The 21623-nt window shown below is 47.9% G+C and overlaps 1 protein-coding gene across 1 annotated transcript in view; it reads right to left on the bottom strand.

The window, feature by feature from the left end:
- Positions 1 to 307: 307 nt before the first annotated feature.
- LOC142784750 (solute carrier family 41 member 1-like) overlaps positions 308 to 21623 on the bottom strand; it is a 46971-nt gene continuing 25655 nt past the window's right edge. The window contains exons 8-11 of the mRNA XM_075883250.1: positions 18078 to 18358; positions 14600 to 14624; positions 7706 to 7986; positions 308 to 580 (exon numbers count right to left, since the gene is read on the bottom strand). Coding sequence (XP_075739365.1) covers positions 308 to 580; positions 7706 to 7986; positions 14600 to 14624; positions 18078 to 18358 — 860 coding nt within the window. The remainder of the gene's footprint in view (positions 581 to 7705; positions 7987 to 14599; positions 14625 to 18077; positions 18359 to 21623) is intronic.

Raw genomic sequence — 21623 nt, 5'->3', positions numbered from 1 at the left:
CTTGCGAAACACTCACACTTACGTCTTCACGTGGCTAACATCATGATATCAGTACGTTGTCGCAGCATACTTGTGCTTTGCGATGCATGCATGCATACACGCACAAAGTAAAAAGAACCAAAGGGTCGGCAAACTTTCATTTTCAAAAAGATAATTGACGAAATAAAGATAAAAGCATAATAACCTGATAAGCACCAGAAAATAACACAAGAAAGTGGTCTTGCCACCACAAATCAAAGCGCACAATGTGCATTGAGCACTGAAACTGCGCCTGGTCCACTCAGCTGGAGCAAAGTACGTGGCATCGCTAAGACGAGGTGGAATTGCCGTAACTTGGCGTAGAAGACGACGCACGCGCAGTAAGATGAGTGGTCACGTGCACGTAGGAGCGCAGCTCTTCTTCTTGAACGGCCGATTTGTCGCCCATGTAGTAGAGCGAAGCATAGGCCGTGGTGAGAAACCCTGTGCCAAGGAAGTCGCCGCAGCCCGTCAGGCAGGGGATGGCCGCGTTGTCCGGGTTGACGCCCCAGTTCCAGAGGTGGTACACAATGAGGCGCGCCAGGTACAGCAATACCAGCACCTTCACAAATCGAGTAATTCTTGGTTGCTTCGGCATAATATTACTAGTTGCAGTCGCACGTGTCAAAGCCCCGACATAATTATTAGGCATGTCGTACCAGAGAGCTTCAGAAATTCTGACACGGCCACTCGCCAAGGTGTACTAGTCGCTAGGGCACTCGGCTGCTGGCTCGCAGGTTGTGGGAGTGAATCCCGAATACGGTGCCTGCATTTACAATGCAGGCGAAAGTTTTGTAGGTCTGTGGGCTCAGGTTTGGGTGCACGCTAAAGAACCTAAGGTGGAATAAATATCCGGAGTCATCTACTACGGCGCTTTTCATATACATATGGTGGTTTGGGGAAATAAACCCCACATATTATCATCATTGGATCAAATCCCAGGCTTAGCGGTCGTATATCCGACGGAGGCCCATGTGCTTGAGGCTCTTGTGCTTTGATTTAGGTGAACATTCAAGAACCTCAGGTGGTGCAAACTTCCGGAGCCATGCTAAACTGTCTCTCGCATATACATACAGTGGTTTTGGAACGTTAAGCACCAACAAATATATTGTGGCTAATTTCGGCAACAAGTACCAGCACCTGTTTTGTCACACCACCATCACTTTAGCTTACCCTGTCGCAGACATTGCTGAACGTTTCACATCTACATCAGCCGACGACAAGCTTCGACAGACACCAAGTGACGTGACTTCGTTACTTGCAGAGTTGATGTCGATTTGACCCTTTCGGAACAGCAACAGACTGAGCTACGTGAACTGCTATATAGGGTTAAAGAGTGCTTAGCATCCAACTCGCAGGTTGGTCAAACACTGATCCCCAAATACCGAATAACAGCGACAGCATATACCGACACCTCACCTATAAAACAACACCCTTACCGCGTTTTGGCAAAGGAACGTGACGTGATAAATGTTCACGTTAAAGAGATGCTGCAAGATGACGTTATCCAACCTTCCAAGACTGCTGTAGTCATCTCCGGTTGTTCTCGTAAAGTAAAAAGATGAATCACTGCGCTTCTGCGTAGACTACAGAAAACAGCAGCATGGCTGGAAAAGACGTCTATCCGCTGCCCCGCATGAATGATTCCCTCGACAGACTGTGGTAGGCTAAGTATTTTTTATCGATGTTCTTCAATAGTGGCTTCTGGCAGATCGAAGTTCATAAACGACAACACGAAAAAACCGCCTTCGTTAGACCAGACGGCCTATATGAATGCAAAGTACCCCCCTTCGGTTTCAGTTCTGTACCTGCGACATTCCAGAGCACTAAGGACGCTGTTCTTACCGGTCCAACGAGGCACATGCGTCTAGTTTATCTAAATGATGGTGTCATGTTTTCTGCGACCTTTTAGGAGCACATAAAGCGTCTGCAGGCAGTGCTGGAAGCACACCGCTCTGCTAACCTGACGCTGACGCCAGAAAAATGCCACTTCAGTTATAAAAAATTTAAGTTTCTCGGCCATATTTTCAGTGGGGATGGTGCTCGACCAGACTCTGACGAAAGCACCACCGTGACCCCGTTTCCTGTTTCACGTGAGAAGAAGGTAGTAAAAGGCTTTATAGGGCTCTGTGCGTACTATCGCTGTTTTATAGCCAATTTTTCTAGGATTGCTGAACCGCTCATTCAATTCACTCGTGAAGACGTGTAATTCGTCTGGGAGGAAGAACAGGACGTAGCTTTCTCCGAAATACGGGAGCATTTGCAGACACCGCGAGTCCTCGCTCAGTTTTAACCAAGATGCTGATACTGAAATTCATATTGACGCCAGTAACACGAGTTTTGGTGTTGAACTCATCCAACTACAACAGGCCACGGAGCAAGTGATAACACTTTTCCCGTACCGACATAAAGTACTCCACGTCAGAAAAAGGGTGCCTCGCTGTTGTATGGGCCACGATGAAGTTTAGGCCTTACCATCATGGACGCCACTTCAAGGTAGTAAACGACCAACATTCGTTGTGCGCATTAGCCAACCTACAGGACCCGTGCGGGCTTCTGGCACGATGGAGTCTTCGTGTGCAGAAATTCGATTTCATGATCACTTTCACATCCGGCCGCAAGCACGAAGAGGCCGACTCGTTGTCCCACGCCCCTGTCGAAGTTTGTGGCCATGACAACGAAGATGACGGTAGTACTACACTACCCTTACTACAACCGAACTGATTACACGACCGCACGTGGACAACGAAATACGTGCAGTTATCAAAAAACTTGAAAGACGTAGCTCTTCCATATCTCATGATACTTCTCGAAGTCTGTCGTCATTATGCCTATGAGATGGGGCCCCGTATAAGAAAAACTCCAACAGCATTGAGAGAACTTATCTTCTAGTCATGCCAACTGATATGCGTGACGAAATGCTTCTCGCCTGCCACGATGAGCCCACATCTGGTCACATAGGTTCCCCTCGAACTCTCGATCGAGTTCGGCAAGCGCACTACTGGCCTAAGCTTTACGCATCTGTTAAGCGATACGAGAAAATATGCCGTGATTGTCAACGCCACAAATCCCCGTCACTGAATCCCGCGGGGCTTCTTCAACCACGCGAACCACCGAGGGTGACATTCGATCAAATAATAATAGATTTACTGGGGCCCTTTCTGCTGAAATCTGCTGAAACAAAGGCAGTACATCGCGGTACATCATAAGCGTAGTAAAAAAGGGCGTGTGTGGGCTTCGTAGCCTTGGCTGTGCTGCCACAGGAAGTTGTCACCGAGTATAGTGAGCACTCTTTCGGCCCGTTTATCTGCAATAGAGAGGACACCAGAAAGCGAAGCTTACTGGTTCGCCCGCCTGAAGATGCGCCGAAGTGATTTGGCCTAACCCGGGCGTTGTTCGGCGTTGCGAGGGTTGGCAGAGCCGATGGCGTTCGCGCATAGCGACATCGCAACTGCAACCCCGACAAGGCGCGGGCTAGGGAAGCCGAATTCAAGCGCCGGAAGTGAAAGATCAACGACACCGACGAGTTGCGAGGGCGGGAATGGAGAAGGCGCGCTGGTAACACCGACGAGACGCAAGCCAAGGAAGCGAAGCGCGAGCGTCTTCAACGCGTCGGCAACACCAACGAGACGCGAGTGAAGGAAGCCAAGTACAAGCACCAACAGCGGAATGCCAACGCTGACGAATTCTCGACGTCTTCGTCGTTTGGCAACTTCTCTAAAGCGCCACACGCCTCCACTGAAGCGTCCACCCGCAAGCGCTGGGCTCCGCCGGGCGAACAAGAGGCGACGTGTAAGAACAATAAGTGCTTTTCTGAAGACACTACTGGTCCGAGTGAGTTGCCTTGCGCATCGGTGACGTGTTGATCTTCGTGCTCTACGTCACTTTCAACCTGCCGAAAGAGCAGCTTCAGCGCTGTCTGGAGGAGACGCTGATTGTTGAAGCGAGGCCTGTCGATGTGCCTGTTATAGTCGTGGGAGATTTCAACGTTTTCGTCAGCGGAGGTAGACGAGAATGGCTTGTTCACTACATGCTAGACGTGCACTCGCTGAAGTGCGTGTCGGTGGAACGGAAATCACCCACCACAATAAAAGGAATGCGCATCGATCTGGCCTTTACCAACTTCGACGCAGAATGTCTGCAGGAACCTCTCAGCGTGCACTTCACCGATCACAAGGCGGTGATCATCAAGGCGAAACACGCGCCTGCTCCGGTACAGTGCCCGTGTCCACTCTGAAGAAACGACTAGACATACGTTAGCCATCGCTTCAAACGAATCTTCCAGTGCTCACCGCAGCACCCACGTTAGCGCCTTTCAACCCGTCACGCCACACGTGCGCAACGCTGATGTTTCGCACTCCTTCAGGGTGCCATTCGAGAGGGTTCAAATTTTTTAGTATCATAAATTCCGATTCCTAGTGCTTCTTCAACGTCCACCTTGATTTAAGTACATGGGCCTATAGGTTTCCCACTTCCATCGGAATTCGGGCCGATGCAGAGGGGATAAGATCCAGAGCCCTGCTGCTGACACTCGAACACCCTAATTAATAGACTACCGTGGCGGAACTCGAATAGGACAGGTGCTATTACGAATGGTGGCTAAACAGTCTTTAAAACAATTTGTTGGCCGATCAATGTAGTTAGTTAGGTGTAATAACGTCGACTTATAATTTATACTTGTACATAAAAATTTCCCCTCTCTTATTCACAGCATTTCCTGTCGCCCTTTTATTACAACAAGCTTCCAGAGTAACCGCGGCTCTCCCGTCAATTTAGGTATCGCTACTTCAATAAAAAGGACTTGATTCTGTAGTACATTGCAGAGAGTGGCGTTTGTCAAAAATGTCCTCTTGCTCATGCTTGTCATAACCTACCTCTGTACCTCCTTGTTGGCATTTTTACGTATACATTGCTTTCAATTCGCCATACTACACCCTAGATCTGAACTCTTACATTACATACCTTCATGAAGGGCCTTTGGAGGGTTGGTTTTGGGACGTTAAACCCCACATATCAACATTTGGAGGGTGAAGGCCGAACATAATAAGGATAGCCTCGGGGAAATTTAAAACGGCTAGAAAACAACGTGCTTAGATGAAGCAATTCTGGGTTACCTTATAGAGTATATGATCCGGATACTTAGAATTTGAAAAGGTTGAATGTGACAAGCAAGTATTTTTCTTTGTCTCGCCTTTCTTTTTATTCCGCTGGTGAAGTGTTGCATGCAATATGTCTGTTGAAGCGTCTTTCGACGCATTCGCGTCGCCTTTTGCACTCATACCGGAGCGCCAAAGCACCCATAGAACAACAACTAAAAATTAATGATATAATGATAAATAATATTATTATTATTGATAAAAGTCTAACGGTATAGGCATGAACAATATTAATATTAGTAATGAACTGACTGGTGATAAACTAACGGCTAAAGTGAATCCCCACATCCTCCATCCCTCGTGCGTACGCCTCAGGCTAGGCTTAAAACGCCATGATGACCTATGGGCAGTTACAGCACCTCACCGTGACTTCTTGTTCAAGCAAAAAAAAAACACCAGGCTTGCGCAAGACGCGCTGCACTGTCACCGCGGAAGCTGCAAGAGTGGTATTGCTAAAGAAATTTTTTTCATTCATGCATTGTGTAACTGCTACGAGCACACTTGCAGGGTAGCGATTGTGCCATAAATAACAATTATTTGTGGTAGTAAGCCATTCACTATGCCATTCTTGGTCATAACGCGATTGGCATTGTGTGATGTCTGGTTGTTCCTTTGCTGTTCTGGAACAATTTATTACTTATAATAACGCGATTCCTTTCTCGACATGAAAGCTGCCATGTGTTAATCTGAAACAAAGTTGCACGCATGAAATTTCAGGTACCGGTGTAGCTCAGTGGTAAACTACTGGCCTGGCTGGCAGGGGACCTGGTTTTTAATCCCAGTCAGGCCTCGGAGTTTTTATTTACTTCGCTTGTTTCTTTTTTTCCACAGCGCGCGATAGCGGATACGGACACCGGCGACGAACAATTACGGCACAAAGACCCTTGCGCTCTCATAATATCTTTCTCTGTAATGCAATAGTGACAGTCTGAAAACATAAAAATTACTACCAAAGTTTATGTGGCCATTACCCCCTGAGAAATACTGAACTCAAAATTATGGACACAAAAGATGCCAATATAGTCATGCAAAAAAGAAAACCCCTCCAGCTGCGCATGAGCTGTTTATATATGAAACTGAAACAGCGAACATGGGAAAACGGAGACAACCATTCACCTTTGGTGCCCTAGAGTGCGTCTCTCAAATAGATGGCGCCAACGACTCGTGGAGTGTCAAAGCGAGTAAAGGCGTAGTTTAATTCCCTAAGAAAGCACGTATTATTGTTGGTGCTTAGGCTGCTCATTTTTGCGCCGGGCTTAAGTTTACTAGCACCAGACGCGATAAAGAATCATTTGGTACAAGTCAAGTATGCTTCTGTTTCATTGCAATTACCAGTTCTACTTGGTGATAGTTATCTCAGTTTTTTTCCTAATTAAAACATAAGCTTGCCAGTTCAATAATTATTTTTTATTTTGTACTTATTTATTTAGGTATTTATTTGTATTATTATTTACTTATACGCTTATTGATTGATACTGCGATCATGTACACGATCTTGGCAGCTTGGTACATTATGTAGGTGCATAAAAACAAAAAAGACACAGGAAACAACAGATTTGTTAGCACGTGTGCTTTGATGAACAAAACTAAAGGGCAATAAGCGCTACTCCAGCATTCTTTGGGTCCAACAGGTGTGTTAGCACGAGGTGAAAGAGAAAAAAGAAACATACGAAAATTATCCTAGCCAGAGTAGATAGTTGCTTCATACCGAACGTGAGATTCCAATTGCGAGTTAATCTTGCACCACACTTTTACCGGGCTATTTGTTCCGATCCCTTACAGTTAATTTTAGGAAAGAGAGAATTTGGAACGTGTCACGATTACAGTTACAGCTAGTGATTTCCTGTGTCTGGTATCGCAACCTGACAAATATAGAAAGTGCGACGTGTCAATCTTGTATTGACCTTTCATTAGTTGAAACAAATAATTCTAAATGGCATACACGAGAAGAAAGGATGACGTAATTGAGCCAGCTTTGGCAAGCCGATCCGTTTTGAAGCCACCAGCGTTGGCCCAACATGTGACATATCACGCCAAGATCAAGTACGCAACGATTCTTGCCGATACTGCGGCGCGCTGCGGAATGTGGCACGCGGCAGATTTCGTTCTAAATCATTTTGTTCGGTGCAGACCAGCCGGCTCACGCAGTAGGTTTAAAAGCGAAACGCCACCGAGGCGAGTGAAACCCAGCGCACGCTCTGACATTTTGATCATGTGTTGGACCGACACGGTGGGCTTCCCTCGTGTGATGATGCTCCTTCTTTTTTCTTCCTTCATCCAGGCCCCACCGAGACAGCAGCTGCAGCCATCGAATAAGGCGTCCAATGCCTAATGATTTGAACTAAAGCAGTAGTTGTCCTCATGTCTACTATATCGGGTGTATTTGTACGTCAACACTTGGGAATGTTTGTGAGCGCAGCTCGTAGCCCTGATGGTCGCGTGCGGAATACTCATGTTTTTCCTCGTGTGTCTAAACGAAAAGTGAATTCTTGGCGTTTCGTAATTACGCAACATCATCGGTGGGGACCCACCTGTCCTAGCGATGCACCACAGTAGGCTGCGAAGAAGGTGATGGTCATGGAGACCTTGCCGAAGCGCAGAATCCTAGAGAGCACGGCGAACAGCGTCTGGCCGGGCACCACGACGCCGACGAGGACGTAGGCCACGTTGGCCATCTCTCCACCCTGGTAGTACATCTGCAGGGGCCCCACGCAGACGTGTTCCCCGAACGGTATGTCTCCCAGTGGCGTCACCCGGTTCATGTAGCTGGACAAGCTGCAGCTAAAGACGGCCGCCAGGTTGCCGCCCAGCGCTGCAATCGGTAACCATCAGACACGCGAAGCAGAGTATTTCATGGTTGGCTCGATTGTGATTGAAAACGAACTTTTTTACACGAAAATGTGTCACGCCGGGGTACACCACCGCTCCACTCACGTCTTTCCCTCATGTATAATACGTTGTGAAGTATACATGCACAGATGACCAAGAAAAACTTGAAGAAAAGAAAACATTGTTCAGTCACCACTAGTCACACATATGACACCTATATATAGCTCCGCTGCGTGTCGAGTGAAGCGACTCCACCACGGAACGCACATTAAGCAGGGCCCTAACGGTGAGCTATTTATGTACGTTATTTTCTGTTGATTGTGACCATAGCTCGGCGGCACTTCAGCGCGTTCACTTTATATAGCTGGTGAGATAGCGAGAAGAATGTGGTTGAGATTTAACTTTAGAGTCATCGTTCTTCCTCTGAATGTGTTCCCACGGTCCGCACGAGTGAGAACGCCTCTGCAAGACGTTGCCGCTCGTGTGGGCGTGCCCTTGATGCGGGTGGTTTAAACGTGTCACAGCTAGTTTGTGTTGAAGTTACGGAGTGCACAAATGCTAATTCGCTCACTGCAGTGGCCGCTTTTTCGAAAGGAGTGCAGTGCTGAACTGATTGGTTGGTTGGTTGCGAAACTTTATTGAGGTCCTGCAAGGCGCGCGTCAGCGCGCAGCGGGCGTCTCCCACGTCGGGACCGTTGGGCCAAGCCTATCAGCCGCTCCGCGGGCCTGCTGGACGGCCCAAAGTTGGTCGGCCAGGAGGGAGCTGCGAAGGGCCGCCTCCCACCTGACCGATGTAGTGTTGGGGTTAGTGTACATTGCCTTGCACTCCCAGAGCATGTGCGCCAGCGTGGATACATCCCCACATTCGGGGCAAGGGTCATTGGGGAACACGTCAGGATAAATAGCGTGAAGGGATCTCAGGTTAGGGTACGTGTCGGTCTGCAGTAGTCTGAGCGTAAGGGCTTGTGGCCTATTAAGATTTGGATGAGGGAGTGGATATAGTCTCCGCGCGAGGTAAAAATATTTTGTTATTTTGTTGTACGTGGCAGGCGCGTCCCTGTTTTCCGCAACCCCGTTGGCCCCGAATCGTTGCCCGGAACCCGCGCGGTCGGTAAGTGCGCGCGCGGCCTCGTGGGCAGACTCGTTGAGATTGGGGGGAGCGCCTTGGACCTGTCCAACATGTGCAGGAAACCAAATCAGTACGTGGTGCTTGATGCCGTCGCGGCCACCACATTGGAGCACGCGCAGGGCTTTCTTGGAGATTACACCGCGCTCGAAAGCGCGAATAGCTGACCTAGAGTCACTATAGATGACCTCCCTTTCACCTTCCAGGATGGCCAGGGCGATGGCCACTTGCTCGGCAACCGCCGGATCGTCAGTGTGAACTGATGCGCAGTTGGTGATTTGTTGTTTGGAGTCGACGACGACTGCGGAGAAGGCGCGGCTCCCACGGTACGCGGCCGCATCGACAAAGCTGACGCCGTGCTCCTCACTGTGAATCTGCTTGAGAAGAGTGGCAGCTCTAGCCCGTCGCCTACCACGATTGTGTTCGGGATGGACATTCCTCGGTATCGGTGCCACGGTGATGAGGTCACGAATCTCACGGGGTACCTGTCTCATCTTCTCGTCCACTTCAGCCGGAGAGTGACCGAGCTCTCGGAGTATATGTCTGCCGGTCTGGGAGCTCGAAAGGCGCGCGAGCTGGGCCCGCTCCTGCGCTTCGGCAATCTCCTCCAACGTATTGTGTACTCCGAGCTGGAGCAGGCGCTCGGTGCGCGTCCTGATCGGGATACCGAGGGCCCGCTTGGTAATCTTTCTGAGCAAGACGTTGATCTTGTCACGCTCGGCACGCTGCCAATTGTGCATGGCCGCGACATATGAAAAGTGGCAGAGCACAAAGGCATTGACCAGGCGGATTAGGTTGTCTTCCTTGAGGCCTTGGTAGCGGTTGGCCACCCGCCGAACCAGCCGAACCGCGTTATCCGTCTTGGCAGCGAGCTTGAGTATAGTCTTGCCGTTGGAACCATTGGACTCGATGGTCATGCCGAGGACCCGAATGGAGTCAACTCTGGGTATCGCACTGCCATCTCCGGTGTAGAGCTTGATATCACTCTTCGAGATCGGCTGCCAGTTTTTGGGCTTGGGCCCTCGCCTAGTGGGTTGGTAAAGGAGAAGCTCGGACTTGCTTGGGGAACACCTCAGGCCTGTGGGACGGAGGTAATCTTCCGTGGTGTCTATGGCCTCCTGCAGGGAGCGCTCGACTTGCCCGTCGCTGCCACCTGTGCACCAAATGGTAATATCGTCCGCGTAAATTTTGGGTTAATGCCTTCGATACATGAGAGCCTCTTGGACAACCCGACCATGACAAGATTGAACAGGGTGGGCGATAGCACTGACCCTTGTGGCGTGCCGCGCGATCCCAGCTCGATCTCCTCGGAGACAAGGTCTCCCACACTGAGGGTGACTCTCCTACGGGTCAAGAACGAGTTGACATATTTGTAGAATCTGACTCCAAGGCCGAGCTCAGCAATCGACCGCAACACGAAAGAGTGAGCAACATTGTCGAAGGCTTTCTCTAAATCGAGGCCGAGAATGGCCCGCATGTCTCGAGTGTTGCAGTCGATGACTTGGTGCTTGAGCAGCTTCATAGCGTCTTGCGTCGAAAGCTTGGCCCGAAAGCCAATCATGGTGTACGGGTAGAGCCCATTGTCTTCCAGGTACCGAGTCAACCTATTGAGGACCACATGCTCGGCTACCTTTCCCACGCAGGATGTGAGCGAAATGGGGCGCATGTTGTCCAAGTTGGGTGACCTCCCCGGCTTAGGAATGAGCACGGTGCGCGCGACCTTCCACGGGTCGGGGACCTCGCCGCTCTTCCATGCCTCGTTGATGATCTCGGTGAGGTAGTCGATTGATCGGTCATCCAGGTTGCGCAGGGTCTTATTAGTTATGCCATCGGGGCCCGCGGCAGACCTCCCATTGAGCGCGTAAAGCGCCTGCCGAACCTCTTCGTGGCATATCTCGGCGTCCAGTTCAGTGTTGGCCGGTCCTGAGTACTCGGGGTACGTTGTTGCGGGGTTCGAGTCGACAGGGAGGTACTTTTGCACCAGCTGCTTCAAAACCTCCTCTTCTGAAGACGACTGCTTGGCTTTGTGCATGGCTCGCGCTAGTACGTTCCGCTGGTTAGTTTTGGTGTTAGTCTCGCTGAGCAGGTGCTTGAGCAGGTTCCATGTCTTGCCATTACGCATCTGGCCATCTACCGAGTTGCACACCTCGTCCCACTGCTGCTTGGAGAGCACGCGACAGTGCTCCTCGATGGTCTTGTTTAGGTCGGAGATTTTCTTGCGCAACCTGCGATTGAGGCGCTGGCCTTTCCAGCGGGCGAGAAGTGACTGCTTGGCCTCTAGCAGGTGGGCAAGGCGGCTATCCATTTTTTCAACCGGAAGGTCAGTACTAATAATCTTGGTGGTACTTATGACGTCCTCTCTGAGCTGGCTAATCCACTCCTGTAGGCTTGGCCTGGTTGCAGGTAGGGGTCGGTCGTTGCGGACTTTGCGAAACTGGTCCCAGTTTGTCCAAGAAAACTCCCGTGCCCTCTTTCGGACCATTAAAAACTGCGTCACCAGGACGTAATGGTCGCTACCTAAGTCAATGTTTGAGTTGGCCCACTGTACATCGGGGAGATTCTTGACGAAGGTCAGGTCGGGAGTGGAGTCTCTGCAGGATGAGGTGCCCAACCGAGTTGGAAAGGCCTTGTCGGTGATTAGAGTCAGGTCCATGTCCGTCGCGTTCTGCCACAGTTCCGCGCCCTTGCTGGTATTGTACGGGTAGCCCCAAGTGTGGTGCGGAGCATTAAAATCGCCCGCCACAACCAAGGGTTGGTACCTGCCAAGTTGACGGCCTTCTTTATGAGGGCCCTGAAGCGCTGCCGTCGGTCCTTAGGACTACTGTACACGTTGAGAAAAAAGATGCTGCTTCGGTCCGAGCTGCGCGGCAGAATCTCGGTCATGACATATTCGGCGCTGCTGGTGGCCATTTTGAGGTCGTGAGAGATGTGTGTGAGCTTGTTACAGACCAAGGTGCAGACGCCCCGGCCATCAGAATAACGCGAGACGGGCTTGTAACCAGTCAATGTCACGTTTGGAGTTAATGTTTCCTGAAGCAGAATGACGAGGGGTTTTTCGCTAGAGCATCGAATGTACTGCTGCAAGGATGCCCCTGCAGTTCCATTGCCAAATAAGAAACTTCTCACTTGGCCTGGCCATCTTGGTGCTTTTGTGGGCTGGTGCTGCCCTCAGATTGGCTAAGAATAGCGTGGACGATGGGGCCCATAGCGCCGGGCTGGGGTTGTACGACGGTGGTGGAGGTCAGAGCTGGTTTCACTACGCTTTCGAGAAACGACTCTACCTTGGATACTCGGTCGTTTTGCGCGGCCAGGGTGATCTGCAGTTGGGCGAAATTCTCCCCGAGCTTATTGATGCTCTCACTGAGCGCGGATAGCGTGTCTTGCACCACACTTTTACCGGGCTATTTGTTCCGATCCCTTACAGTTAATTTTAGGAAAGAGAGAATTTGGAACGTGTCACGATTACAGTTACAGCTAGTGATTTCCTGTGTCTGGTATCGTAACCTGACAAATATAGAAAGTGCGACGTGTCAATCTTGTATTGACCTTTCATTAGTTGAAGCAAATAATTCTAAATGGCATACACGAGAAGAAAGGATGACGTAATTGAGCCAGCTTTGGCAAGCCGATTCGTTTTGAAGCCACCAGCGTTGGCCCAACATGTGACATATCACGCCAAGATCAAGTACGCAACGATTCTTGCCGATACTGCGGCGCGCTGCGGAATGTGGCACGCGGCAGATTTCGTTCTAAATCATTTTGTTCGGTGCAGACCAGCCGGCTCACGCAGTAGGTTTAAAAGCGAAACGCCACCGAGGCGAGTGCAACCCAGCGCACGCTCTGACATTTTGATCATGTGTTGGGCCGACACGGTAGGCTTCCCTCGTGTGATGATGCTCCTTCTTTTTTCTTCCTTCATCCAGGCCCCGCCGAGACAGCAGCTACAGCCATCGAATAAGGCGTCCAATGCTTAATGATTTGAACTAAAGCAGTAGTTGTCCTTTTGGCAGCAGCGGTGGCAGAACCGGCAGATCTACTGATTTTCGTCTGTTTGCGCAGATTTTTTTCGTCGACCACTGCCTTCCTGTCGGTGGCCTGTGTGGAAACCATCTCCCTGCTATCAAGTTTCATCGCATCGTGTGCCATTTTCACGCCGCGATTTCTTCGGATCAACTGATATCTCCAACTGAAGCTACCGACGATCTTACCGCTGGGGGCCACCACCATCACCGAGCTTCACTATAAAAGTCACCGACCCTGAGGACAGCGGCTCTTTGGCAGCAGCGGTGGCAGAACCGGCAGATCTACTGATTTTCGTCTGTTTGCGCAGATTTTTTTCGTCGACCACTGCCTTCCTGTCGGTGGCCTGTGTGGAAACCATCTCCCTGCTATCAAGTTTCATCGCATCGTGTGCCATTTTCACGCCGCGATTTCTTCGGATCAACTGATATCTCCAACTGAAGCTACCGACGATCTTACCGCTGGGGGCCACCACCATCACCGAGCTTCACTATAAAAGTCACCGACCCTGAGGACAGCGGCTCTTTGGCAGCAGCGGTGGCAGAACCGGCAGATCTACTGATTTTCGTCTGTTTGCGCAGGTTAGTTCACGCCCGGTTTAAATTTGCTTTGTTGTTCTTAGCGAGTTTTCTGTGCTGCCGCTGCTGCCAAGTGAATTGTATTTGTTCTGTGTGCTACATTTCCTGGTACTATGTCGACACTAAATGCATGCCCTACATGTAACGATGCCATTAAATCCGATGAATTGTCGGTGGCATGTGGCGAGTGTAGCCACTGTTTTCACATTGGAACATGTGCAGGCATATCAGAAAAACAGTATAAAAAGAAGTCCGAATCGGCTAGGCAAAAGTGGGTTTGCTCTACGTGCAAAGATAGTAGAAAAAGTGTCGAGATTACTGAAGGGAGGCCGGAAGCTGAAGTTGACATCAGATCTATTCTCAGTGGCATAAGTCAGAAGTTAGACGAGTTGTTGCCGCTCAGGGAAACAGTGCCAAACATCGAGCGGTCGATACAGCTCATGTCGGACAAGTACGATGAGATGTTGACAAGGCTTGCCGCACAAGAAAAAGATACGAAAGAAATACGGAAAAGACTTGAACGCCTTGAACAGGACACCTGCGCTAGTGATGATGCTTCAAAAAAACTTGAGGCCGATTTAAATGAGCTCGAGTGGAGAAGCCGCAAGTTTAACTTGGAAATACATGGTGTAAGCGTCTCTGAAGGTGAAAATTTGCTTGCAAAGGTAAATTCTGTTGCCAGCATGATTGACGTTTGTGCACTGGACGCAGCAGACGTCGCTGCCATTCACCGCCTCCCATGCAAATTTGGCAAAACACCAGGTATAATCGTTCGGTATGTCAGACAATCTGTTAGAGACGAATGGCTGCATAACCGGTCAAAACTGAGAGAAAAGAAATCAAGCCTGTTCATCCAAGAGAACTTGACCAACCAAAGTCGGCAACTGCTTCGAGAGGCTAAGGAATGGGCGAGGGAAAATCGGTACAAATACGCATGGCACAAGAACGGGAAAATCCTGCTGCGCAAATCTGACGGCGATTCCGTGTTAGTAGTGCGTCACAGGACCGACTTTCCCGTCTAAGCCTGCTAGTTGCTGACTGTATCTAGATTATTTCATTCCTCAAAATGGCTAGTCAAAGTCCCTTTCTTCCACACGAGCTAGACGCTTTTGTGACAAGTCATCACGCACATTCCTTGAAGTGCCTTCATCTAAACGTTCGTTCACTCTATAACAAGGAAGAAGATATAAATGACTTCATCAATGGTTTTCATTTTCTGTTTGATGCAGTAATGCTTAGTGAAACTTGGTGCAGGGATGATCGTGATTTGTTCAAATTTCCGTCTTATCAATCGTATTGTGTAAACAGAACTAATCGCCGAGGCGGTGGCGTTATGCTGTTGCTAAGAGAGCACGTAAACTGCGAGCTGCTTTCCAACTTTTGTATCTGTTGTGATGATTTTGAAATAATAACAGCTCGTGTGAATGACTGTATGTTTTCCGTTTGCTATAGACCACCAAGTGGAAATCTTCCTAGTTTCTTTTGTTTCTATGAACAGCTGTTATCATTTGTTTCAGAAACTGGCGATTATTTGGTGTCTGCTGGTGATTTTAATATCGACCTGTTGACCATTTCTGCACCACAAAAGGCCATGTTAACCATGCTGACTTCTAACGGATGCGAAAATTTAATCTATGTACCGACAAGGGTAACTACTGAAAGCGAAACACTGTTAGATTTATTTATTACTAATATCGATTCTACAAAAGCCAACAGTGGTGTAATAACGTGGGACCTTAGTGACCACCTCCCAATATTTGCTCTACTAAGAAAGCAAAATTTCACGATAAATGAAAAGCATCAGTACATTTCTTTTCAAAATATTACACAAACAGGTTTGGATAATTTTAGAGCTGAATTGCTACTTAGCGATATTCCGCAAATTCTGAAAATAGACGACGTTGACATTGCATACAGTAAACTTATTGATGAAATTTCTCGTGTGTATAAGCGTCACTTCCCACAAAAAAAGTTTAAATTGGGTAAAAAAAATAAGAAAACCATGGATAACCCCTGAATTGTTACAAAAAATTAAGTGTAAAAATGCGCTTTATCACAAGTTCATTAAAAGTAAGGAACCAAGCATATTGAAAGAATACAAGTCGCTTAGAAACAAACTAAACAAAGAACTAAGGTCACACAGGAAATGCTATTTTCAAGCTGAGTTTGATAGCTGCTCGAAAAAACCCGATATGTTATGGAAAAAGCTTAATACTGTCTTAAATCGCCGTAAATCGTCTCCACGTGTAGAAAAGCTATTTCTTGGTGGCCACGAAATATGGGGCGATGATTTGGCGAATACATTTAATGATTATTTTGTGAGCAATTCTAATTCTTGTGCATCTGCTGATATTACAAAATTTATGCCTGATAGCAATCCATCTTCCTTTTTCCTTCGCCCATTTACAGAGTCTGAAGTACTGTCAGTTTTTCTTTCGCTTAAAAATAGCTCAAGTTGTGACGTTGAGGGCATGCAGGTTCGTCCAATCAAGTATGTGCTTGATTTAATTTGTCCATATCTTACCTACATCTTTAATCTGTCTTTGGCGAGCGCTATCTTTCCCAGGAGGATGCAGATCGCAAGAGTTTCTGTGCTTTTTAAGACAGGTGACATAAACGATATCAAAAATTATAGACCTATTTCGATATTACCAGTATTATCCAAAGGGCTGGAGAAACTTATACACGTGCAAATGTCTAATTTTTTCGATAAGCACAATCTTATATCTACAGCCCAATTTGGATTTAGAAAACACCTTTCTACTGAGTTAGCCTTGCTACAACAAAAAGAATTCATTTTAACACAATTTGAAAGCAAGAATCTTGTGCTCGGCCTTTACATTGATTTCAGTAAAGCATTTGATTGTATCCATCATTCCATACTACTTAAAAAACTTGAAACCTATGGTATTCGCGGGCACTGCTTAAATCTCGTGAAGTCGTATCTAGATCATCGCCATCAGTACGTCCAGATTGAGCATTACCGTTCAGACTTAAAACACATCAGCAGAGGCGTTCCTCAAGGTAGTATTCTCGGCCCCTTTCTTTTTATAGTTTACATCAATGACCTAGTAAATATCTACAGTGATGCGAAATACATTATGTACGCTGACGACGCTAGCCTATTTTTTTCGTCACCTGAACTTGGTAGCCTTCAGAATAACACCAACACTGCTCTAAGGGCGCTCCAAGAATGGTCAGCAGCAAACGTTTTGCAAATTAATACTAAAAAGACAAAAGCCGTGATTTTCAGACCAAAATCTAAGCAGATAACCTGCGATCACATCACCCTTCTTTACACAAATGAAGCAATAGAAATAGTGAGTAGTGTGAAAATACTGGGAGTTACCTTCACACAAAATATGCTTTGGGATTTACACATCGAATCAGTTTTAGGCAAACTATCTCGTGTGGTTGGTATGATGGCGCGTCACAGATTGATATTACCTTTTAAAATAAAGCTTCTTGTTTACAATGCGCTCTTTTTTTCTTCCTTGTATTATTGTTTTTTGGTATGGGGTACGACGACATATACAAATCTTGAAAGACTTCATGTACTGCAGAAAAAATTTCTACGGGCGCTTTTCAATGTACCCTACAATTCCCATACTTCAGATTTATTCTTGAAGGGAAATGTCATCCGCGTGTTTACCCTATACAATTACAAGTTAAGTATAGCGTTCAAACGAGAGATAAAAGAAAACCTAAAGTTTTTCCACGAGTTATCTCATCTTGCCAAAAACACCCATTCATACGGCACTCGTTACATAGAACAGTGGAAGGTGGTCACTGCGCGGACAAGCTATTCTATGCAGAAGCTATCATACACGCTGCCAACCCTTTTAAATTCATTTCATAAATTACACATTGAATTGAAAATAACTTCTGCACGAACACTGCGCGAGCATTTCATCAATTCATGCTAACATAGTAAATAGTGTAAAATATTGCTTTTTTTTCATTCTTCCTTACTGATGTGTTTTTTTTTAGACATATCTGTATTCCGAATATGTGTTTCTTGTGATTTTTTTTTCTCTTTATGTGAATGTTTGCCATCGCTGCCTGCACTGTAGGGGTGGCTGCGGGCCTCTGTCAAGTTGCTTGTGCTTTCAAGCAACTTTTACCCGCAGTCTCCTCCATCGCTGATGGAAATAAAAATTATTATTATTATTATTATTATTATGTCTACTATATCGGGTGTATTTGTGCGTCAACACTTGGGAATGTTTGTGAGCGCAGCTCGTAGCCCTGATGGTCGCGTGCGGAATACTCATGTTTTTCCTCGTGTGTCTAAACGAAAAGTGAATTCTTGCGTTTCGTAATTACGCAACATCATCGGTGGGGACCCACCTGCCGTAGCGATGCACCACAGTAGGCTGCGAAGAAGGTGATGGTCATGGAGACCTTGCCGAAGCGCAGAATCCTAGAGAGCACGGCGAACAGCGTCTGGCCGGGCACCACGACGCCGACGAGCACGTAGGCCACGTTGGCCATCTCTCCACCCTGATAGTACATCTGCAGGGGCCCCACGCAGACGTGTTCCCCGAACGGTATGTCTCCCAGTGGCGTCACCCGGTTCAGGTAGCTGGACAAGCTGCAGCTAAAGACGGCCGCCAGGTTGCCGCCCAGCGCTGCAATCGGTAACCATCAGACACGCGAAGCAGAGTATTTCATGGTTGGCTCGATTGTGATTCAAAACGAACTTTTTTACACGAAAATGTGTCACGCCGGGGTACACCACCGCTCCACTCACGTCTTTCCCTCATGTATAATACGTTGTGAAGTATACATGCACAGATGACCAAGAAAAACTTGAAGAAAAGAAAACATTGTTCAGTCACCACTAGTCACACATATGACACCTATATATAGCTCCGCTGCGTGTCGAGTGAAGCGACTCCACCACGGAACGCACATTAAGCAGGGCCCTAACGGTGAGCTATTTATGTACGTTATTTTCTGTTGATGGTGACCATAGCTCGGCGGCACTTCAGCGCGTTCACTTTATATAGCTGGTGAGATAGCGAGAAGAATGTGGTTGAGATTTAACTTTAGAGTCATCGTTCTTCCTCTGAATGTGTTCCCACGGTCCGCACGAGTGAGCACGCCTCTGCAAGACGTTGCCGCTCGTGTGGGCGTGCCCTTGATGCGGGTGGTTTAAACGTGTCACAGCTAGTTTGTGTTGAAGTTACGGAGTGCACAAATGCCAATTCGCTCACTGCAGTGGCCGCTTTTTCGAAAGGAGTGCAGTGCTGAACTAATAAGAAGTAACAATTGTGAGAGCTGCTGATTCTTACTAGTCCTGTGTATACTTGAGCGTTCATTTCTTGCGCGTTCCTTTTTATCTGCGCAGCCAGCTATTAGTGAGAAGCTAGTATACGGCTCTTAGTTGGCGCTCGTCCTGTTGTATGTCCATTTCGTGCGTCTGTCCTGCTTGAGCAGGGCACGGCAAGTTTGAGCTGCATGCAGTTTTTAGATGCGGAGCATCTAATACTCGAGGCTTGTAGTGCGGCGCCGTCCGCAAGCTTCCTCCTCCTTCTTCCACCATGTGTGCATCCCTTCCTCCTCTACACACCGCGCGCGCTTCACTCCTCCACCATGTGTGCACCCTTCCTCCTCTACACACCGCGTGCGCTTCTCCTCTTCACGAACATTCGCTAGCTGTATAATGTAGCGCGCATGCGTGGTCACGCTTCGAGAACATCGGCAGCTGACGCGCGCATATGCGCCGTCGCGCTTCGAGAACATCGGCAGCTGACGCGCGCGCATGCGCCGTTGCGCTTCTCCCCCTTCTCGAACATTCGACAGCTGACAGTTCGTGCGCCGTCGCGCTGTATATATACTCAAGGTCGGCGCTCGCTCGCTCAGTTGCCGCTCGTCGGTTGGTTTGTACGGCGCGTCGACGTCCAAGGTCGCGGTGAAATGAATTCCAACGAATCCACAAACACAATGATCGACGTCCCTTCGACCAGCGCCGCCCTTTCGCATACGTGTGTACGTGTTCACTCATTTAACACCCCCTCCTACAACCACGTTAACCAATTTAGCCATCGACCCAAGTAAGTCGCAATTCAACACCCCATTTCACAACCACGTTAACCAATTTAGCCATCGACCCAAGTAAGTCGCACTTTAACACCCCGTTAACCAATTATATGCTCCGCATCCTCCTCAGTGTTCCCCCGAGGGAAGCTGCGGGCAATTTTTCACGTTAACCTACATTTGTTGCTGCCGCCTTCATTCCTTCGCAGTTGTGGAAATGCGCCGTAAATGTTCACATACCTCTGTCAAGATACGTTTACCTTTCAGGTAAAAGCCTATTCTATGAAGGAAGGAATAGTCAATGCCCCCTTCATTTCTATTAGAGCCAGTGCAAATGCGCGCTCCTCTACGGATGCCATCGGTCCGCTTTAGTTCAGGGAATGGTCGTGCTGCGTCGCCACATGTGAAGCTGCTTGCGCCACACGTGCGTTCAAGCACTTTCCCTTGTAGGTATAGCGGACACCTTTGTGTCTCGAATATTATATTTCCGTCAGATTTGTTCTTGCTCCTTGGTTTGTGGCTCAAAGCCTTGCCGATGCCACCTCACGGTGCTCTTGAAGTCAGTGCATGAAGTAGTATCGTAATCATGCTTCCCCATTGTTTGCTTACATAGCGCCATGAATGCCGACATGCTACCTCGGAACACCGTAGCATTTACAGAAGCAACGTGAGCGCCAACATTGTGAACCCCAGGAATGTAAGACACCGCCCCAGAGATCTGTACACAACCGAACAAAACATTAGAGAGTTTTTGTGCTGGGTACGCATTCTCTTGGGGCGTTGCCGGCTTGAGAGCACGCGGCGTTGCGTACACAACCCATACCCAACCGGAATGCCTTTTAGTTGGCACCACGGTTGCGCGCACGCAAACGCAAGCCGCACGAAGGTCACACGCGCTCGTAGCAAGACAGCGTCCGGTCCCGTAAGTATATTTTCATTATTTTTTACAATCTAAAGTGTTAAATTTGATTTGCATAGGTAAATGAAGTGAATTACTTTCAATAAAATATTTTTAATTATTCTGACAGCTTTCAGCACTGAAAAAACTTTTTTTCGTATGTGCCGTAGTTGCAACTGAAGCCGGCACCGTCGAGGCCAAGCAATCCGGACGGCCGGTCGTTGTCTGACAAACGCGACAACAGAACCAATGGTGTAACTTGTAACTCTGTAAATTTTACCGTGTACGTGTACTTCTTTACTTTAACGTGTTACCACATACCGTCTGCATTTACCGTCTTACCTAAACGCGTGTCTTCCAACGTTTTCAGTTTCTCATACGAAGATGTTTACATACGTACGTAAATATGTACGCCTTTACGTTTTCGCGAACCATAAATGGTGATGCTAACTGCATTTAACTTACATATTTTTGAATTGCCGATGCGGCAAAATCACGATACTTTTTTATCGTGTACAGTATCCTGGTATATGCAAAAAGATAAAAAATACAAGGTTGCTGTAACGATGGTGTCGACATCATGTGACACTTCATCCAACCAGTCTCAAACACGTTGGCTTACGCGTAATTTTTTTTCCAGCTGAAAATGCTTGAAAAGGTAACTCGATTGTAATCATGCTGCTGGCGTTTTTGCGCGAGACGTACAATGCGCAAAGTTTCTGCAGTAACAGTTTTGTATTGCCTACTTTGCTATGGCCCCGCTAGATGGCGCCACCTATTCAGCTGGTTGGGGGCTCGCACGTTTTTCGCTTCTATGTACTAGGTCATTCTAGCTTCTGTAATCTGCCTGAAACAATTTAATCACTATTGATCTACCGCCAGTACCTCACGCAACAGAAAAATGTCCACCTGGGGCGTGAAGTAAAACCTTGCGCTGCTTCACCGTAGGCGGCATC

This window comes from Rhipicephalus microplus, unplaced genomic scaffold (genome assembly GCF_043290135.1).
Source record: "Rhipicephalus microplus isolate Deutch F79 unplaced genomic scaffold, USDA_Rmic scaffold_15, whole genome shotgun sequence".
Taxonomy (NCBI): Eukaryota; Metazoa; Arthropoda; class Arachnida; order Ixodida; family Ixodidae; genus Rhipicephalus; species Rhipicephalus microplus.
This window is presented reverse-complemented; position numbering and strand designations above follow the sequence as displayed.